The sequence below is a fragment of the Triticum dicoccoides genome, chromosome 1A (genome assembly GCF_002162155.2).
Source record: "Triticum dicoccoides isolate Atlit2015 ecotype Zavitan chromosome 1A, WEW_v2.0, whole genome shotgun sequence".
NCBI lineage: Eukaryota > Viridiplantae > Streptophyta > Magnoliopsida > Poales > Poaceae > Triticum > Triticum dicoccoides.
In genome coordinates, this window is record NC_041380.1 from 551791214 (window position 1) to 551811466 (window position 20253).

General features: G+C 47.6%; 2 protein-coding genes across 4 annotated transcripts; one reads left to right on the forward strand and one right to left on the reverse strand.

The window, feature by feature from the left end:
• Window positions 1-1835: 1835 nt before the first annotated feature.
• On the forward strand, window positions 1836-15248 carry LOC119288454. 3 transcript variants are annotated; one of them, XM_037568080.1, is made up of 8 exons: window positions 1836-1949; window positions 2079-2253; window positions 6998-7130; window positions 12214-12239; window positions 12734-12878; window positions 13590-13736; window positions 13822-14098; window positions 14705-15248. In XM_037568080.1, the coding sequence occupies exons 2-8, from the start codon at window positions 2086-2088 to the stop codon at window positions 14706-14708; spliced, it is 900 nt and encodes a 299-aa protein (XP_037423977.1). In that variant the 5' UTR covers window positions 1836-1949; window positions 2079-2085; the 3' UTR covers window positions 14709-15248. The 3 variants fall into 3 exon arrangements, with proteins under 3 accessions (XP_037423977.1, XP_037423972.1, XP_037423983.1); XM_037568075.1 differs by having other exon boundaries at window positions 13587-13736; window positions 14705-15247; XM_037568086.1 differs by lacking the exon at window positions 13590-13736 and having other exon boundaries at window positions 14705-15246.
• A 2653-nt stretch (window positions 15249-17901) lies between these two features.
• LOC119288477 (6-phosphogluconate dehydrogenase, decarboxylating 2, chloroplastic) lies at window positions 17902-19878 on the reverse strand. The gene has a single exon (XM_037568094.1). The coding sequence runs from the start codon at window positions 19783-19785 to the stop codon at window positions 18280-18282; it is 1506 nt and encodes a 501-aa protein (XP_037423991.1). The 5' UTR covers window positions 19786-19878; the 3' UTR covers window positions 17902-18279.
• Between the last annotated feature and the right edge of the window lie 375 nt (window positions 19879-20253).

Genomic DNA, 20253 nt, shown 5'->3' on the forward strand with positions numbered 1-20253 from the left:
AGAGCGAGGGAGAAGTGAGAGGGGGTCGGGGAGGCGCGTGGCGTCACCGGGGCGTCGAGGAGGAGCCAGGCAGGCTGGGAGGGAGGAGGTGGCCGGGGCGCGTGGCCGCGCGCGCCACCGAGCAGCTTCGAGGCGAGGGGGAGGAAGACGACAGGGGGAGAAGCGGCGGTGGGCTGGGCCGCTGGAGGAGCTGGGCCAGGTGGGCTGAGAGGTGAGCGCCAGGTAAGTTTTCTCTCTCCCTCTTTTATTTCTATTTAATTCTGTTTTCTATTTTCTGTAGTTTGTTTTGATTTAGTTTTAGACACTAAATCATTTTTATTGCTTCTGATATTTATGGTAGGGACTAGTAGGATTATTCCAAAGCCCTTCATCAAAGATCAGAATTATTGGACATATATTAATTAATTAAGAAATATATATCCAATACAAATAGTTATTTATTTAATCCAAAGGCCCAAAATAATTAACTCTGAGATACCAAAAATATTGTTTTGAGTTTTACCTCTTTGCAATATTTTCAGAGACTAAGAGGAACATTTTCTTGGACTTCTTTGAGAAGATTTTAATGTTGATCATTTTTGGAAGGTTTCTGAGGCTTTGAAAATCCCTCAATTCAAATTTCATTTGAATTAAAACATGATGCTCACATGAGGCCTAGCCTAGTGCATAACAGGACCAGGGATGTGACAATAGCTGACTGAGGGCATTCTGTAAATCCATCCTAGTTGTGTGCCAACAACGTTTGAAGGAAAGGCCAATGAAACTGTCAGGCCCAGAGGCGGGCCTTGTCAGCAGCAATATCTGTGATGGTGGCACGGGTGATCAAGATGACCAAGGTGAGCACGAGGAAGATTCAGATAATCCCAGTTTATGCTCCCTGCAGAGTTAGTTGTCCCTTGTGCCCAGCGGAGAGTCGAAATGTTCCAAGAGAGCAGCGGATTTGTCGTTGTGACAAGATACAAGAATGTTCTTGTTATCAAGGAAGGGAAGTTATGTGAAAATATCTGGTGTTAGCATCATCGGCTTTGATCCAGGACTGCAAAGAGCCCGTGCCGTTGTGGTGAGCTTGATGTGCAGGCCTGCAGCTGCAGGCAGGGGGTAACTTTGGCTTGCTCCACGCTTGAGTTGAGTCGGTTCCTCACAAGTGCAGGATAGTTGGCCACCTTCAAGAAAAGGGGCGGTGAGATGGGAATCTTTTGATAGAAAGATTGTAAGGGAACCCCTTACGGTATAATTGGTGCAACAAATCCAAATTGCAAGTACAATGCCTTGAACCTGGGTGGGTGGGAAGGCATCAGCCCCTTCCCACCACTAGGCTATGCCTTAGTCTGCGATTTCATTTCAAATTGCACACACCACCCAAGTAGCCATGCATAATTTTTGATTGGTTTCTCTCATTTGGGGAAGCATTATTCATTTAACATTTCATTTCATTTAACATTATACTAAGTTGTACTAAGCCTGTCATTTATATGCAGTGTTCTCAACTCTGTTACGTAACTGCCTTCCTTGAGGCTAGCCATAGTGGGGTAACTTACGTAGTAACTTAACATATCTCAAGATAATTTTGCTTATGTAGCAAGTATTTAATAAGGAGAAAGGTGTTTGGAGTAACATAATATGTTACTGTAATATAGCGCTTCCCGAGGTAAAATGAGTCTATAAGACAATAAATGAAACAAACTATGACACTACTATTAAGATACTTTGCACTATGGAAATAGTAATTTAGATTGGTGTCATACATATGACACTAGTCTAAGTTACTCCCCACTATGACCAGGATGAGAGAGAGAGGGAGGGAGGGCATGCCAGCGTGGCGTCGGGAGGGCAGCGCCGCCTTCCCCAGCAACGGCGTCCGCATAAATACACCAGCAAACCAACCAGAGAATTGGTTCGTCGTCCCCAGCAACGGCGACCCCTCCACCCCAGCCTCCTCCCCTATCCAGGTGCTCTCCTCTCCCTTCTCCCTCTCTCCTCTCCCTCTCCCTTCTAGCCTTCTCCCTCTCCCTTCTGGCCTTCTCCCTCCCTCTCTCTCCCTCTCCCCCAACCTGACGTGCGATGCTCCTTGTCGCCAGGCCGGCGATGGATCGATTGAAGAGGCTGTGCAAGGTGCTTGGGTCCAACTACCAGGAGCGGCTGGATAAGCTGGGGATAGCGGCGGGGCAGAAGGAGATGGACGAGAAAACCAGCAAGGACCTCGAGCAAACAATCCGAGTACTCGAGAAAGCCAAGGAAGCCAGGTTCTCCAAGGTTCGTCCTCTTCCGCCGCGCGTGCATCCCTCCTTCTCTTCTCCTCTGCGTTCCTGCACTTGTTGCCCGCCCGTAGCTGCCTAGCTCTAACTGCGATTTGGGAGTCTGGTTTGGAATTTGGGGCTGGATGCCACCGCCACGGGTTTGGAAATTGGGGCTGGATGCCGTGGGTTTCCAAGTTGGGGCTGGATGCGACGGGTTTCGAATTTGGAGTTTGGATGCCGTGGGTTTCCAATTTGGGGCTGGATATGCCGTGGGTTTCGAATTTGGGGCTGAATGCCGTGGGTTTCGAATTTGGGGCTGGATGCGACGGGTTTCCAAGTTGGAGTTTGGATGCCGTGGGTTTCCAGTTTGGGGCTGGATGCCACGGGTTTCAAATTTGGATTCGGGTGCCATGGGTTTCGAATTTGGAGTTTGGATGCCGTGGGTTTCCAATTTGGGGCTGGATGGACGCCCGCCATCCATGGTTCCGTGTTCCACCTGCGATCGTCTCTTCTCTTGGATGGAGATGCGAGGGTGCCATGGGGGTTAAGCTGGGTTTAGAGCAACAGAGTGTATATTCAGCGAACGTTCACTCCATCATCTCCACGCGCGCCCCGTTCCTTCCTGGCCGTTAGATCAGATCCATCGCGTACGGGTCCGGGGATCAACACTGCCACAGCAATAGCTCTAGCGGAGGCCTTGGCTGGCGGCGGCAGGAGGGAGTAGTGCTGCAGCGGATGGGGGCGGCGGCGAAGGCCGTAGCAGATTGGGGCGGCGGCGGCGGTAGTGGACAGCGGCGCGGCGACCAGCAGAAGAGCACGTGAGGGGCCACGGGCGAGCTGCTGCTCCTCACGCCCTCTTCTGCTGGTCGTCTGCGTGAGGGGCAGCTGCAGAGGGCGGCGTCTGCGTGAGGGGCAGCTGCGTCGGGAAGAGGGTCAGCAGAGGGTCCGCTGCTCCTTGCCTCCTTGCAGCATCTTCGTGGAATGGAAGGGGATGAGGTTACTTACTATCTTATGGCTTTTGTTAACCAAACTACTTTGCGGACGATAGATCCTGGTCCAACTTTGGACCATGGAGAATCTAACGGCGCTACCCAGTTTTGCTCTATGGATTGACGGCTTGATGTGCCGCATCGTGCGTATACAACAACAACAACAACAAAGTCTTTAGTCCCAAACAAGTTGGGGTAGGCTAGAGGTGAAACCCATAAGATCTCGCAACCAACGCATGGCTCTGGCACATGGATAGCAAGCTTTCACGCACCCCTCCCCATAGCTAGCTCTTTGGTGATACTCCAATCCTTCAGGTCTCTCTTAACGGACTCCTCCCATGTCAAATTTGGTCTACCCCGCCCTCTCTTGACATTCTCCGCACGCTTTAGCCGTCCACTATGCACTGGAGCTTCTGGAGGCCTGCGCTGAATATGCCCAAACCATCTCAGACGATGTTGGACAAGCTTCTCTTCAATTGGTGCTACCCCAACTCTATCTCGTATATCATCATTCCGGACTCGATCCTTCCTCGTGTGGCCACACATCCATCTCAACATACGCATCTCCGCCACACCTAACTGTTGAACATGTCGCCTTTTAGTCGGCCAACACTCAGCGCCATACAACATTGCGGGTCGAACCGCCGTCCTGTAGAACTTGCCTTTTAGCTTTTGTGGCACTCTCTTGTCACAGAGAATGCCAGAAGCTTGGCGCCACTTCATCCATCCGGCTTTGATTCGATGGTTCACATCTTCATCAATACCCCCATCCTCCTGCAGCATTGACCCCAAATACCGAAATGTGCCCTTCTAAGGTACCACCTGGCCATCAAGGCTAACCTCCTCCTCCTCACACCTAGTAGTACTGAAACCGCACATCATGTACTCGGTTTTAGTTCTACTAAGCCTAAACCCTTTCGATTCCAAGGTTTGTCTCCATAACTCTAACTTCCTATTTACCCCCGTTCGACTATCGTCAACTAGCACCACATCATCCGCAAAGAGCATACACCATGGGATATCTCCTTGTATATCCCTTGTGACCTCATCCATCACCAATGCAAAAAGATAAGGGCTCAAAGCTGACCCCTGATGCAGTCCTATCTTAATCGGGAAGTCATCAGTGTTGACATCACTTGTTCGAACACTTGTCACAACATTATCGTACATGTCCTTGATGAGGGTAATGTACTTTACTGGGACTTTGTGTTTCTCCAAGGCCCACCACATGACATTCCGCGATATCTTATCATAGGCCTTCTCCAAGTCAATGAACACCATATGCAAGTCCTTCTTTTGCTCCCTATATCTCTTCATAAGTTGTCGTACCAAGAAAATGGCTTCCATGGTCGACCTCCTAGGCATGAAACCAAACTGATTTTTGGTCACGCTTGTCATTCTTCTTAAGCGGTGCTCAATGACTCTCCCATAGCTTCATTGTATGGCTCATCAGCGTAATTCCACGGTAATTAGTACAACTCTGAACATCCCCCTTGTTCTTGAAGATTGCTACTAATATACTCCGTCTCCATTCTTCTGGCATCTTGTTTGCCCGAAAAATGAGGTTGAAAAGCTTGGTTAGCCATACTATCGCTATGTCCCCGAGACCTTTCCACACCTCAATGGTGATACAAATCAGGGCCCATCGCCTTGCCTCCTTTCATCCTTTTTAAAGCCTCCTTGACCTCAGACTCCTGGATTCGCCGCACAAAACGCATGTTGGTCTCATCAAAGGAGTCGTCCAGTTCAATGGTAGAACTCTCATTCTCCCCATTGAACAGCTTGTCGAAGTACTCCTGCCATCTATGCTTAATCTCCTCGTCCTTCACCAAGAGTTGGCCTGCTCCGTCCTTGATACATTTGACTTGGCCAATATCCCTCGTCTTCCTCTCTCCGATCTTGGCCATCTTATAGATGTCCCTTTCGCCTTCCTTCGTGCCTAACCGTTGGTAGAGGTCCTCATATGCCCGACCCCTTGCTTCACCAACAGCTCGCTTTGCGGCCTTCTTCGCCATCTTGTACTTCTCTATGTTGTCTGCACTCCTATCCAGGTATAGGCGTCTGAAGCAATCTTTCTTCTCTTTAATCGCCTTCTGGACATCATCATTCCACCACCAGGTATCCTTATCTTCGCTTCTCCTTCCCCTGGACACTTCAAACTCCTCCGAGGCCACCTTACGAATGCAAGTCGCCATCTTGGTCCACACATTGTCCGCATCCCCTCCTTCCTCCCAAGGGCCCTCCTTAATGACCCTCTCCTTGAACACTTGAGCTACCTCCCCCTTGAGCTTCCACCACTTTGTTCTAGCGACTTTGGCACGCTTATCCCGCTGGACACGAATCCAAAAGCGGAAGTCAGCAACCACCAGCTTATGCTGGGGTACAACACTCTCTCCAGGTATCACCTTATAGTCTAGGCATGCACGCCTATCTTCTCTTCTCGAGAGGATGAAATCAATCTGGCTAGAGTGTTGGCCACTACTAAAAGTCACCAGATGTGATTCTCTCTTTCTAAAGAGGGTGTTAGCTACAATCATGTTGTAGGCTAGAGCAAAGCTTAAGACATCTTCTCCTTCTTGATTCCTGATGCCATAGCCAAAGCCCCCGTGCGCCCCTTCAAAACATGTGTTAGATGTACCCACGTGGCCATTGAGGTCTCCTCCTATGAAGAGCTTCTCACCAATCGGTACACTCCTAACCATGTCTTCCAGGCCTTCCCAGAACTCCCTCTTCGTGTTCTCATTGTGGCCTACTTGCGGGGCATACACACTGATAACATTGAGAACCAAATCCTCAACTACCAGCTTGACCAAGATAATCCGGTCCCCACGTCTCTTGACGTCTACCACTCCATACTTGAGGCTCTTGTTGATCAAGATGCTACGCCATTTCTGTTTGCAGCCGTCCCCGTGTACCACAGCTTGAAGCCCACCTCCTCCGCCTTCTGTCCTCTCCATTTGGTTTCTTGGATGCAAAGGATATCAACACCTCTCCTCACCGCTGCATCAACTAGCTCCCGAAGCTTCCCTGTCAGAGACCCTACGTTTCAGCTACCTAAGCGAATCCTCCTAGGCTCGGCTAGCTTCCTTACCCTTCGCACTCGTCGAGTCAAATGCGAAGACCCTTGCCCATTTTCCACTACATCCGGGCGCCGATGTAGCGCGCCACTAAGGATGCGACGACCCGATCCTCGCTCACTTGCCACCGTATCCGGATCAAGATACGGCGCGCCACCTTGGGGGTGACAGCCCGGCCCTTGCCCATTTTCCACCACAACCGGGTTCCGATGTAGCGCGTCGCTGAGAGGGTTACGCCCCAACGAAGATCTTTTGGGTTTCATCTCCATAAGAGTGGCTGAGTTTTTACGTTGGCTCGCCAAGCCTATCACAACCCTCCTCCTTTACCCGGGCTTGGGACCTGCTATGTTGAGACAACATAGGCGGAGTTCCGCATCGTGCGTATATCGTCCAGAAATTATGTGTGTGTGTAGCAGTGTGTGTGTGTGTGTGTGTGTGTGTGTGTGTAGCAGCGTTCCCTTGTGAATTGGTGCGAACCTGCAATGTGTTATGTTTGTAACAGGGTTGTGGCACAGCTTGCATACTAATTGAGGCTTGGGTTGCAAATTTGTGATATAGCAGAGGAGAAATGGTGAGGGAGTAAGCGATAATTACTACGGTCAAGAAGACCAATTGAGTATCAACTAAACAAGCATAAATTTCTGTTTACACTCATGCTCTTAACTCATGGTTTTGTTAATTTTATGAATGGCAGCTTCAAGCCTTGGGGTTAAAGCTTCGATACCTGTGGAAGTTCCACAATACTACTCCAGAAAATATCTTGGAGTTTGCCGAAACTTTTGCTTGCATAGATGCTGAATCCGCAAATGAATTGACCAAGGAGAAGTCACTTTCTGTTGGGTTGTGTCTTATCTGTATTTCAGTGTGTGTGTGTGTGTGCGCGCGCTTATGGCCCATGTGGCCCATGTAACCCTGCAGCCTATATATGTGCTGCCCCCTTGTACAGGAAACCCTAACTCCAATAGAATACAATACCAGGCCATCTTTCTATCCCAGCCGCCACCCCTCTCTCCCCTGATTCTACATGGTGTCAGAGCTTGGGTTCCCAATCCCAGCAGTGGTGATGGTGGTTGGCTGGTTGTGCTTGCTGGCGATTGTCTGAGAGGAGAAGGCTTGTGTGGAAGAAGGAGAGGTGGAATCCCAGATCTGAGGAGAGGAGGTAGTAGAGAGGTGAAAGTGGGGAGCAGTGGTTGCTGGAGGTTGCTAGTGGTGTGATTCAAGATTGGAAAGATGGGGGACAACCAGGGGTTGGTAAAGGCGTTGGAGAAGCTAGCTGAGCTCATCACTGTCAAGGCAGAGGGTGTGGCTTCCCCAGGTGCGCTTGTTCCTCAGCCTGAGGTGATACAGAAAATAGAACTGATGCCAAATGAAATCAAGATGGAAGGGGTCACAAACTACCTAAGCTGGTCCAGAAGGGCATTGCTAATATTGAGGACAAAGGGGCTGGAAGGCTATGTCAGAGGGGAAGTAGATGAACCGGCGAACAGGGCAAGTGAAGAGTGGAAGAAGTGGAGTGTCATTGACTCTCTGGTGGTGGCATGGCTGCTGAACTCCTTGACCCCATCCATTGCAGCAGCCGTGGAGACTCTTCCCCATGCAACAGAGGTATGGAAAACCCTGGAAACATTGTACTCCGGGAAAGGGAACATAATGCTTATGGCGCAGATTGAGGATAGAGTAAATGAGCTAAAACAAGGGGATAAGTCGGTGATGGAGTATGTAGCAGAATTGCAGCATTTGTGGGCTGACTTAGACCACTATGATCCACTGGAGTTACCACATTCAGAATGTATAGTTGCTACTAAGAAGTGGGTAGAGCGTAGGAGAGTGATGAAATTCTTGAAGGGACTTAGCTCAGAATTTGAAGGAAGGCGTGCTGGGTTGTTTCATCAGCCAAAGCTCCCCTCGCTTGAGGAGGCAGTTGCAGCAATGGCACAGGAGGAGGTCAGGTTGAAGTTGACCAGGACTGGAGAAGCGAATGCATCTCGCTCAGCATTTACTGTGTCTGAATGGAAGGAGACAAGAGAGTGCTTCAACTGTGGAGAGAAAGGTCACATAAGCATCAATTGCACAGCACAACGCAGAGAAATACGTGGTAGGGGAAGAGGTTACAGCCGAGGTGGATACCGAGGAGTTAGAGGCAGAGGTAACTCGAGGGGTTCGAATTATTCCAGTGGCTTCAAAGCAAACTTGGCTAACTTGGCAACGCAAGAAGAAGGGACGTCAACAACCTCTCAAGGGGAGTCGAAGAGTAGAAGCCAGGAGGACAACACCTTCGGGAACTTTGCCCACTTTGTCTACACAGGGGAAGGTAACTTTGCAAATGCATCTATATCCACACATGATTTCCTTCCAGATTGGATATTAGATTCTGGAGCATCCAAGCATGTTGCGGGTACCTCAACTGAGTTTGAATCATATACTCAGTACCCAATTACACATTGTGAAACAATACAAACTGCTGATGGCACCTCACAACCGATTAAAGGAGTTGGATCAGTTCAATGTACACCCACTATTAAATTATCTGATGTATTACATGTTCCAGCTTTTCCTGTGAACTTGCTTTCTCTAAGTGCTTTGATTGATCAGATAGATTGCCGAATAACTCTTGATAAGAAAATATGTTTGATTCAGGAGAGGATGACTGGAAGGAAACTTGGGACAGGAACCAGGCGCAGTGGATTGTGGTATATGGATCGTGATGTGTCTAGGTCTGGTGCTAGTCCTATTTTGGCTGTACTAGTTGGAGTAAGTGAGACAATGGCGATGATCCATCACTGTCGCATGGGGCATATGGCTTTTGATAAGATGAGTAAGATGTTTCCTGATGTAATGCGTGGAGTAGACAAGAGTAAGCTTGTGTGTGATGCATGTGAATATGCAAAGCACACAAGAATCTCATATTTGAGTAAGGGGCTAAGGAGTATATCCCCGTTTATGCTGATTCACTCTGATGTGTGGACATGTCCTGTTGTTTCTGTTAGTGGAATGAAATATTTTGTGACATTTATAGACTGCCACACTCGCATGACTTGGGTGTACCTCATGCGACATAAACATGAGGTATTCCAATGTTTTCAGGAGTTTTATGCCTATGTGTGAAACCAATTCAATGTGCAGGTGCAGGTGATCAGATCTGACAATGGAACTGAATATGTAAACAAGCAATTTGGAGGTTTCCTGTCAGCACAAGGCATAATGCACCAAACATCATGTCCAGATACCCCTGCTCAGAATGGTGTTGCAGAAAGGAAAAACCGACACATTTTAGAAGTGGCTCGATCACTTATGTTCACCATGAATGTGCCAAAATTCTTGTGGAGTGAAGCTGTCATGACTGCAACGTTCCTGATCAACCGGATGCCTTCAAAAATGCTTGGTATGAAGTCCCCATGTGAGATGCTATTTGGGGAGAACAAATTCTCAGTTCCTCCGAAGTTATTTGGGTGCACCTGCTTCGTTAGAGATCACAGACCAGCAGTGGGAAAGCTGGATCCACGAGCTGTAAAATGCATATTTGTTGGATATCCTGCAGGGCAGCGAGGCTATAAGTGTTGGAGTCCTGCTGAAAGGCGCACATTTGTAAGTATGGATGTCACCTTTCGAGAATCTGAGCCTTTCTATGGTGAGAAGACAGATCTCAGCACTTTATTCGAAGAACTTGACCACTCACAATCTATGCAGGGTGGTCAAGAGGGGGAGTGCAACTTGAGTGGTGAGTGCAGCACCAATGGCGACAAGGAGCAGCCAATACCAACCCCGAAAATAGTGGGATCCTTCATTCCAGTTGTAGTTGATGGGGCTGAACAGCAGAGGTGGCAGAGACCAAATGAGGAAAGGAATCCTCAGGTGTATACAAGAAGGAAGAGAGGTGTGGAGAAACAAGTGCATGAGGAGTAGTCAAAAGAAACTATGGAACAGGGGGAGCAGTCAGAAGAAACTCAAGCGATAGGAAGCTCATCTGAAGTGGAGTCATATGAAAATTCAAGTACTGAAGAAGCATCACCTAACCTGCCAATTTGCTCTCAAGAAGGAAGTAGCAAGGAAAACTTTGAGCAAGGGCAATCTTGAGCATGACATCAGTAATTATGTCACCTATGAAGCCCTATTACCTTCATTTAGAGCATTTGTCGCATCACTTCAAGCCGTGATTGTTCCTAAAGAATGGAAAGAAGCAAGACAAGATCCAAAGTGGTGTGAAGCCATGAGGGAAGAGTTGGAGGCCCTGAGAAAGAACAAAACATGGGAGCTAGCAAATCTTCCATATGGGAAGAAGGCAGTCAGTTGTAAGTGTATCTTCACAGTGAAGCAGAATCCTGAGGGTAAGGTTGAGCGTTACAAGGCAAGACTGGTAGCCAGAGGGTACAGCCAAACGTATGGTATTGATTATGACGAAACATTCGCCCAAGTTGCAAAGATGAATACAGTGAGGATTCTAATCTCATGTGCAGCTAACTTTGGATGGCCACTACACCAACTTGATGTAAAAAATGCCTTTTTACATGGAGATCTACAAGAGGAAGTCTACATGGAAATTCCTCCTGGACTTTCTACACCCGGGACTGTTGGGAAGGTTTGTAGATTGAGAAAATCTCTCTATGGTTTGAAGCAATCGCCAAGGGCTTGGTTTGACCGGTTCAGGCAAGCAGTTTGCAGTATGGAGTATAAACAATGCAATGGAGATCACACTGTTTTCTATAAACATTCCAAGCAACAGATTACTATTCTTGCAGTATATGTGGATGACATCATAATAACGGGAGACAATGAAGAGGAGATTGGAAGACTAAAGAAATGCCTAGGCAAAGCATTTGAAGTTAAGGATCTTGGTCAGCTAAAATATTTCCTGGGTATCGAAGTTGCAAGATCAAAGAGGGGAATAGCCCTGTCTCAGCGGAAGTATACCTTAGAGCTCCTAAGTGATATGGGAATGCTTGGATGTAGAGCAGCCCCAACTCCCATTGAACAAAATCACAAATTGACAGCACAGATGGGTGAACAAGTTAACAAAGCAAAATATCAACAATTGGTTGGCAAACTTCTGTACTTGTGTCACACTAGACCAGATATTACATATGCAGTAAGTGTAGTAAGTAGATATATGCATGACCCCAGAAGTGGACACCTTGATGCAGTCTATAGAATCATGAGGTATCTAAAGGGAAGCCCTGGTATGGGACTCTGGTTCAAGAGTAATGGCCATTTGAATGTTGACGGTTATAGCGATGCTGATTGGGCTAGCTGTCTTGATGATAGACGATCAACCTCTGGCTATTGTGTGTTTGTTGGTGGAAATTTGGTATCATGGAGAAGCAAAAAACAACCGGTGGTGTCAAAATCAACTGCAGAAGCTGAGTATAGGGCAATGTCTCAAGGGCTGAGTGAGATGTTATGGGTAAGAGGCCTTCTGCTTGAGCTGAAAGTGCTCAGACAAGATCCTCTGAATGTGTGGTGTGACAACAAATCTGCAATCAGCATTGCTAATAATCCAGTGCAACATGACAGAACAAAACATGTGGAGATAGACAGATTCTTTATCAAAGAGAAACTGGATGCAGGAATCATCAAGATAACTCATGTGAGCTTTGGACAACAAGTCGCCGATTGTTTGACAAAAGGTTTGGGAACCAGGGAGAACGATCTTGCTTGTGACAAGATGGGCATGATAGATATCTATCATCCCTCTTGAGAGGGAGTGTTGGGCTGTGTCTTATCTGTATTTCAGTGTGTGTGTGTGTGTGTGTGCGCGCGCTTATGGCCCATGTGGCCCATGTGGCCCATGTGGCCCATGTAACCTTGCAGCCTATATATGTGCTGCCCCCTTGTACAGGAGACCCTAACTCCAATAGAATACAATACCAGGCCATCTTTCTATCCCAGCCGCCACCCCTCTCTCCCCTGATTCTACACTTTCCATGGAACTTATCAGTAAAGTAAGATCTTGGTAGCTTTTTTATGTTTATTCATGCCCAGTTTTATTTTTGGTCATATAAACTTGCTTCTACACCTTGTTCTAAGCTGTTTGAATGTGTTTCATAGGCGCTGTGCCTAGTTTTATTTTTGGTCATATAAACCTGCATTGTACACCTTCTTCTAAGGTGTATGACTGTGTTTCATAGGTGCTGTGCCCAGTAATATTTTTTGTCATATAAACCTGCATTGTACACCTTCTTCTAAGGTGTATGAATGTGTTCCATAGGCGCTGTGGCCAGTTTTATTTTTTGTCGTATAAACTTGCATTGTAGACCTTCTTCTAAGGTGTATAAATGTGTTTCATAGGCGCTATGCTGTTGCAAGGCCTGATCTGTAGCAAACACTGTTTATTTCTTGATTTGTTATTTTTCTGCGATAACTGAATCTTGTGGACCCATGGTTTCATTTATATGGGTCCAGCTGATGATCTGAAAAAAACTTGCGTTGTATACAGGCAACTGAAGAGATTAACACCTTGGAGGCTTCTATGGTTGCCAAACAGAAGAAGATGTACTTGGGTAAAAAACAGAAATTGCTGAAATTGCTTGAAGAAACGCACATGGTACCTGCTGACATTAAATTTGATCCCAAGAAAAAAGGTACTTGAACATGTTGATGCAATTACTTCTATGGCATATAGATTATGCCCATCATTAATGCATGTTTCGCAATCTCGGTTCTCTTTTTCGCTAAAACAAACCATGATCAGCAAATCTGTTTGGTGCTCCCACTCTGGTTTCCCTATGTGTTTGGTGCTCCCTGCTTCTCTTTTACCTCCCTATAGATTATGCCCATCATTAATGCATGTTTCCCTGCTTCTCTTTTACCTCCCTAATTCTCCCATCCTTTCCCCACTAGTCGCACGTAGTGGGGAAAGGATGGGAGAATTAGGAAGGTAAAAGAGAAGCAGGGGTAGGGAATACGGTATTTCATTACTTGCCCTCCTTACGAGGATACATCCTTATATAGACCCTTTAGGTCAGTTACTGTTCACTGAAAAGTAATTCCACACACCCTGGATACTTCTGGACTAAGATGGGTCCATGTAAGAGACAACTGGACTCTTAAGATGACACAACATTACTCCCCTTCTCAGAGAAGCAGCTTGTCCTCAAGCTTCATATTTGCTAGAGCTGACTATTCCTACATGTCAGCTGGTCCGCTGTTCTTTCTTGTATAAGCCGGACTAGATGGTAACTGGAACGAAGGTCTAGCTTGGTGTATTTTCTTCTTCATTTGTTTATAGGGTAGTTTCTTCATCTGTTCATAGATATTTTGTGCCTGATCCACTCTGTTTTTATTTTCAGTAGAATCTGATTTCCCCAAAGCAATAACAGATTTGAAGATTTTGATTAAACAAGTTAAAGTACAAATTCCTCAAAGAAAAGATATTGTCATGCGAATTGAACTACTCCAGCATGCAGTGAATAATTCACTCTCTGTGAAAACATCTGAAAGTAAGAAATATGTTCTAGTTTATTCAAATTGAAAATAAACCAACCAATCATATGTAATTTTTCTCATATTTTATTTGCTAAACAGGGCTACTTCGCTCTTTGAAGAATTTGGTCCTCCTCGAAGACACATTTCTATTTGATGGCAAGGATGTGAAGGTTGTTATAAATGCAATCGAAGATGAAATGAAACCAGCTTCAACAAAGCCTGCGCTTCCAGTAAAGAAGAGGATGAGTGCTCGGCTGACTGAGTTGAGGGACAAGGAGCAGTCCAGTCCTGACCTGCCTCCCCCTCCCTATCCTTCACGAGTTCGCGATGGGAATAGGGAACGCAGGAAGGGGGTATGGGGCAAGGAATCCAAGAGGTGAGCATTTGAAATATAGATTGTCTTTTCAGCATAGCACCCTCTGAAAAAGAAACTTGGCATGCTCATATTTCTTGAGTAAAATATTCCTCTTGTTCCTTTTTGTGGCTGATGCATCTTGCATGAATGAATTTATGGCCATCCAAAACTAGTATGTGTTTCCAACAGCCTAAAGAGAGTCCATCCAAGACTAAAATGAAAAACGTCCCATACCGATGTATAATTTCTAGCTCTTCTCCTACAGTCAGATCTGGAACATTTAGATGAAGATGCTTAGGTACAAAGGGCTGCATGGGTAACTTGATCAGAATGATGAAAAACAATAGGTATCTTATGCTGATCAAGTTACCCATACAGGGGATGGGGGTTTCTTATGCTGTCTGTTTTGAGGTGTTGAAACTAAGCCTAGTGGTTGATGCTATTTTTCCTAAGTGAAGTTGTCATTCACATTTGATGGGCCTCTCTCTGAAAGCAGGGCAATCCTTGTCTGAGCTGTATGATTGAGGTTTCTATACACGTGGTGCTGCACTCCCACTCCACATCACTGCGTGCTTGCAGTTGGCTTCCCGATAAGCATCTGACCTTTTAAGTTGCATATGTTGTCAGGTGAAAAGGCTTCATGGACGCCCCGCGCAAGGCCCTTGTCAACAAGTCAAGTTACTCGAGTACCGTCCCGACTCCTCCCTCCCAGGATCACTCGTCTGTCCACGAAGATTGAGCACTTGTAAAGTTGTGTGCTTCAACACGAACTGTCTTCTCATTTGAAGGCAAGACGCCCGTGACCGACAGCAAAATGATAATGTGGCGAATAGTTTTTGTTGTGCGGACGTACTTTGGTTTGTTGCTTCTGAGGATAGATAGATGCATAGATCTCAGCAGACCATTCCATGCGTACTGTCGCTTTACCTGGGAAAACAGTGGCCTCTACAGGAACCTTGTAGCCATGTAATCGTGTCAGGTTCCCGACTGTTGGCTGTTACAAATGTAGATGGATCTAGGATGCCTGTGTTTTGCTGATAGTCCTCGCTGATGAGTTGTTGGAACGTGCATATTACAACTGTGTTGCGAGTATCCGTCGCCAGATGATTTGTTTGTCGTGGGAGTAGAGTGTCGCCCGGTCACCATGTTCAAAGAATGCGCATGCATGCTCTCTCACCCAAGGACGTCACGCATTGTTCACTCCAGATCTACAACCTCCAATCTGTACTCTACCCATTGTTCACTCTTGCATAATAGGTTTTTTTTCCCCAGTGATCTGACGCTGTCGTGTCGAGCAGGAAGGACGAACGGGGCCCAATATCACCATTATTTACTCCAACTCTCAATATCTCCCAAATATCCCTAAATATACTCACTCCCGCCGTGGCCAATTAAACTAGTGCCTCTCCTTCTCCCACCCTTGCGCCGCCCTGTCTCCCGTCGCTGTAGCCGCCACACGCCCACCGATGACCGTCCGTCCTGATGGAATGGATACCCTGAACCCTTCTCTCACCCTGCCGGCCACCGCCGCTGAAAATCTTGCTAGATCTACCTTGGCTAAATGCCGGATGGCCGGCCGGCTGGGTTGTAGGGCGTCGTGCGATGGTGCGTAGGCGGGGGTCGAGGGCGTTGCCTACTCTGCCAAGATACATACGGAAAAGTAATATAGATATGAAAAGATGGACCGATGGGCTTCTTTTATTAGTTTTTACACCGGTTCATCAATTGTGGAAGACGTAACATGCCCGCTTCAATTAATTACCGGAGTTTAATCACATGATTCGTGGAAAAAATGCTGAGGTGGCATGCTATTGATATAGTGAGGCTGCAAACTAAATGATGAGATGGTATGATGACGATGATATGGACAGTGCACATGTTGAGAGAATTGATAGTAGTGATGATCGATTTATTAAGAATGTAAGATTTATTAGCTAGCGGGTTACGGCCTAATGTCCAAGCGGGAATTCTCACTTATTTTGCGGCACCGAACATATCCATACAAGATTTAAGGCTTGAGCGAGAGCCGTCCCGCCCAGTGCTTGTAGCTCCCACATCCACAATACACATCTGTTCTACCAGAGCCGAACATTATGCGCTTCTCATTGAGAAACTTTTGCGATTAATTAGGTGCCATGTAGCAAAATCCACCCCTATCCGGCCTGGGAGCTTGATTACGTCAATAGAAAGAAAATGCTTTCAAAAATACCACAAAGAAACTTTATAGGCAAGACTAAACATATTATATGTCAAGAGTAAAAGAGGGCCTGTTAAAGTTGGGAAAATATTATATATCAAGAGTCCGAAAAATCACGTACGAGTAAAAAAAAATCACGCAAAGTTTAAAATGAAAAAAAGCCTCCCTGGGTACTGCTTTTCTTGGGCTCTGGCCTCTATATCTTTTGTGGGCTATGGCCGCTTTTTTGTGTGGGCCCTTGGTCTCTTTTTTTCCTCACTTTTACCTCTCTCTTTTTTCCTCTCATTGCCGGCCGGCTGTGTCCACTCCCCCCGTGGAGGCAACGCCATGTAGGCAGGCCAGTAGATAAAGCAGGGTGCACCGTGCCACAGCGGGCGATGTGGGACAATTTACGAAACTACCAGGAGCGGCGCTCTCGCCCGCCCGCCCGCATGGGCCGGCTCGGAACAGTAACGCGAAACATAACCGGCCCATCAGTGGTTTCAGCGAAATAAAAAAGTTTATTTACGCGATAGGTTTGCTAGCTAAAGTAGCCGGTCGAGAGATCGAACGCCCAACCTCGCATTATCCTTTCTTTTTTTAAAAAAAATCTCTCATTTATCCATCGTTGTATTTTTTTTTCGAGGGTACACCAAAGGCGTACCTTAAATTTATAGAAGGGAGAAAAATATGTACAAGATCCATCGTTGTATGAGAGAGCTACTTATCACTACTCGTTGTTACTGTGAGAAGCATCATGTTTGCATCGTAAACCATTAGCATACGGTGAGAAGCATCCTCTGCTCATTCTTGGACCAATGCATTACTGTCCAAGGCACTTCTTGGACGACAGGCTAGAGAGCTGGAGACTGTGGGTAACAGAATAATTAATAAATAGGACAATGCAAACAAATATTTAGATCATGTATGTAGATGATGAAAATAAGACCTTCAGTATCTCGGTGAGCTTCGTCTTCGCCTTGTTCCGGATTTGGCTACCATCCAAAAGCATGTGTTGTATTGGTTTGGTTCCTGTTGTCACCTGCAAATTAGTGTGTGCAACGACTCAGCTCATTTTTCCTGTTAACTGTTATGGTGTGCAGTGTTCAAACTACTAGAACAGTCAAGCCCTTGCAACAGGGCACCATTACAAAAGAGAAGTGTGGTGGCCACAGCAATTCTTCATTTGGGAAATATTCTTGCTACTTCAACATGTAAAAAGAAGTGAAACATGATCAACATGGAGAAACGATTAATCTGAAAAATTAGTTGCATATCTTATCAAAGGTTTGAGTTTTGACCAGTTGAACAGAAGTACTGTATAAATTCATAAAACTACACAGGTACCTCTTTTCTCTCTGATATAATTTAGCTTTCTCCTGGAACACAAAGCTTCAACAATAACAAAAGAACAATCATTTGCAAAAATTTGTCCAGTCTTGCTATCCAACAAACAAGAAGACATTTTCATTGAGAACGAGCAGGCTCATTAATAATGATTTCCTTTTGTATCTACAATCAAACAGATTTTCCATCTTTGATATTTTCAAATACATGTCATATGGCATGGCCCCGCCCATAACAAGATGAAACTCATCCCAGGACCAGAGATAGCTCCAACAGTAGGATGACAGCACAACAGGTGAAATGAAACACCTTGCAACACCGAACAACCTAAAATAGATTCATAGAAGTAGAGAAACATCAGTCACTACTCTTGCCACCATATTGACATATTCGAAATCACACTTCCAGGGCAACATTGGGATGTGAGGCATGAAAACCATTGCTCCAAATTTATGACTGGATAAAACTGGGTGTATCTAAACCATAGAACCTGAAGCTACACAAATGTTCTTCACGTGCATACAGCACAAGACGCTACATTATTCAAGGTACACAATTCAGATCTCGTATTGCAAAAACAGCAATAGATAAATTAAAGACAACCACGAAGAGACATCACCCCAGAGTCACCGAGACCACATATGGTACCACCAAATTCCTCAGGTGGCGGCAAAGTCATTCACTTGCCCTCCCTCGCCAGCTTAGTCCACTCGGTGTGGAAAGAACCTGGGCGGTCAATGCGCTCATAGGTGTGTGCTCCAAACAAGTCCCTCTGTGCTTGGATCAGATTTGCTGGCAACCGGTTGCACCTATAGGTATCAAAGTATGAAAGGCTCGCAGACATCCCTGGGGTGCTAATCCCGGCCTCTACTGCCCGGGCCACAACCCACCGCCATGCGCCCTGCCTCTGCACCATCTCCCTGGCGAACTCCCTGTCGACAATCAAATTGGCCAGCTCAGGGTTCCTGTCATAAGCCTTCTTAATCCTATCAAGAAACCTTGCCCGAATAATGCATCCACCCTTCCAAATCCTTGAAAGCTCGGCAAGGTTAAGATTCCAGCCCTGCTCCACACTCTTGGCTCTTAGCAGATTCATCCCCTGTGCGTAGCTGCAAACCTTGGACGAATAAAGCGCTTGCCTGACCCTGTCCACCAGCACCTTCTTATCGACATTAATCTTCTCCAGAAGCCCAACTGGCATCCCCTCTTCCTCTAGCACACTTGCGGCTGCAACTCGCTCATCCTTGAGCCCCGACAAGTACCTCCCATCCAGCGATGCTGCAATCGTGGGCGCAGCGACTGCAAGCTCCGCCGCCTGCTGCACCGTCCACTTCCCGGTCCCCTTCATCCCGGTCTTGTCAAGAATCTTGTCAACCAGCGCCCCGCCGGTGCTCCCCTCCAGTGGATCAGCCACAGTGAATATGTCTGCAGTAATCTCCACCAAGAAGCTCTCCAGCTCTCCCTTGTTCCACTCGGCAAACACATCGGCTATCTCCGAGTTTGAGAGGCCACCAACACGGTGGAGCACGTCATAGGCTTCGGCGATGAGCTGCATATCACCATACTCGATCCCGTTGTGCACCATCTTGACAAAGTTGCCGGCGCCACCGGGCCCGACAAACGTGACGCACGGGCCGTCCTCCGTCTGAGCCGCAGCCTTCTCAAGGATGTCCTTGATGTTGCTGTAGGCCTGGAAGTCGCCGCCGGGCATGAGCGAGGGGCCGTTCCGCGCGCCCTCCTCGCCGCCGGAGACGCCCATGCCGAGGTAGAGTATCCCGCGGGAGGCGGCCTGCTCGATGCGGCGCTCCGTGTTCTGGTACCACTCGTTGCCGCCGTCGACGATGGCGTCGCCGGCGTCGAGGTAGGGCGAGAGGGCGTCGATGGTGGCGTCGACGGCGGGGCCGGCCTGGACGAGGAGCACGACGGTGCGGGGGCGCGCGAGGGAGAGCACGAAGTCGCGCGGGTCGCGGTGGCCGAGCACGGGGAGCGCGCCCTCGGCGGCGGCGCGGGAGAGCGTGGAGTCGACCTTGGCGGCGGTGCGGTTGTAGACGGAGATCGGGAAGCCCTTCTCGGCGATGTTGAGCGCGAGGTTCTGGCCCATGGTGGCGAGGCCGGCGAGGCCGATGCGGGGAGGCGGGGACTGCGCCGCAGCGGCCGCTGGCGGCGCTGGCGCCGGGGACGTCATCGGGCAGGGGTTTGGGAGAGGGGCTGGGGGCCGGCGGCGAGGGTGAGGCTGAGGTGAGGGTGGCGAGGCGGCGGAGGGGGCGGAGAGATTTAGGGGGGAAGGGGCGGAGGGTTCCGGGGGATAGAAATAGATCTCCGCCGTGGTGGCGTTGGAGGACACTCCGATGGAGCCAAAAGGCAGCTAGCCCTTGGACGGATCGAACGGTCACAAGGAGCCGGGCTGCCTTCCAAGAGGTGTGTCGTTTTCGACCCGACCCTCACCCACCCCTTGCCTCCTCGACGAGTCCGCCAGCCTCGTGACGACGCAGGTTGCGGCAGAGACACACACCTTATTAAAAAGGAAATGGAGGAGGCTGCATTTAGCCTTGCCTCTATTTTTCCCTCTAAAACTTAACTTCATGTTTCACCCTTATTTTTAATAGCTTCATGTATTAAAAATGGTTTTTCGCCCCATTTACCTTACTCATCT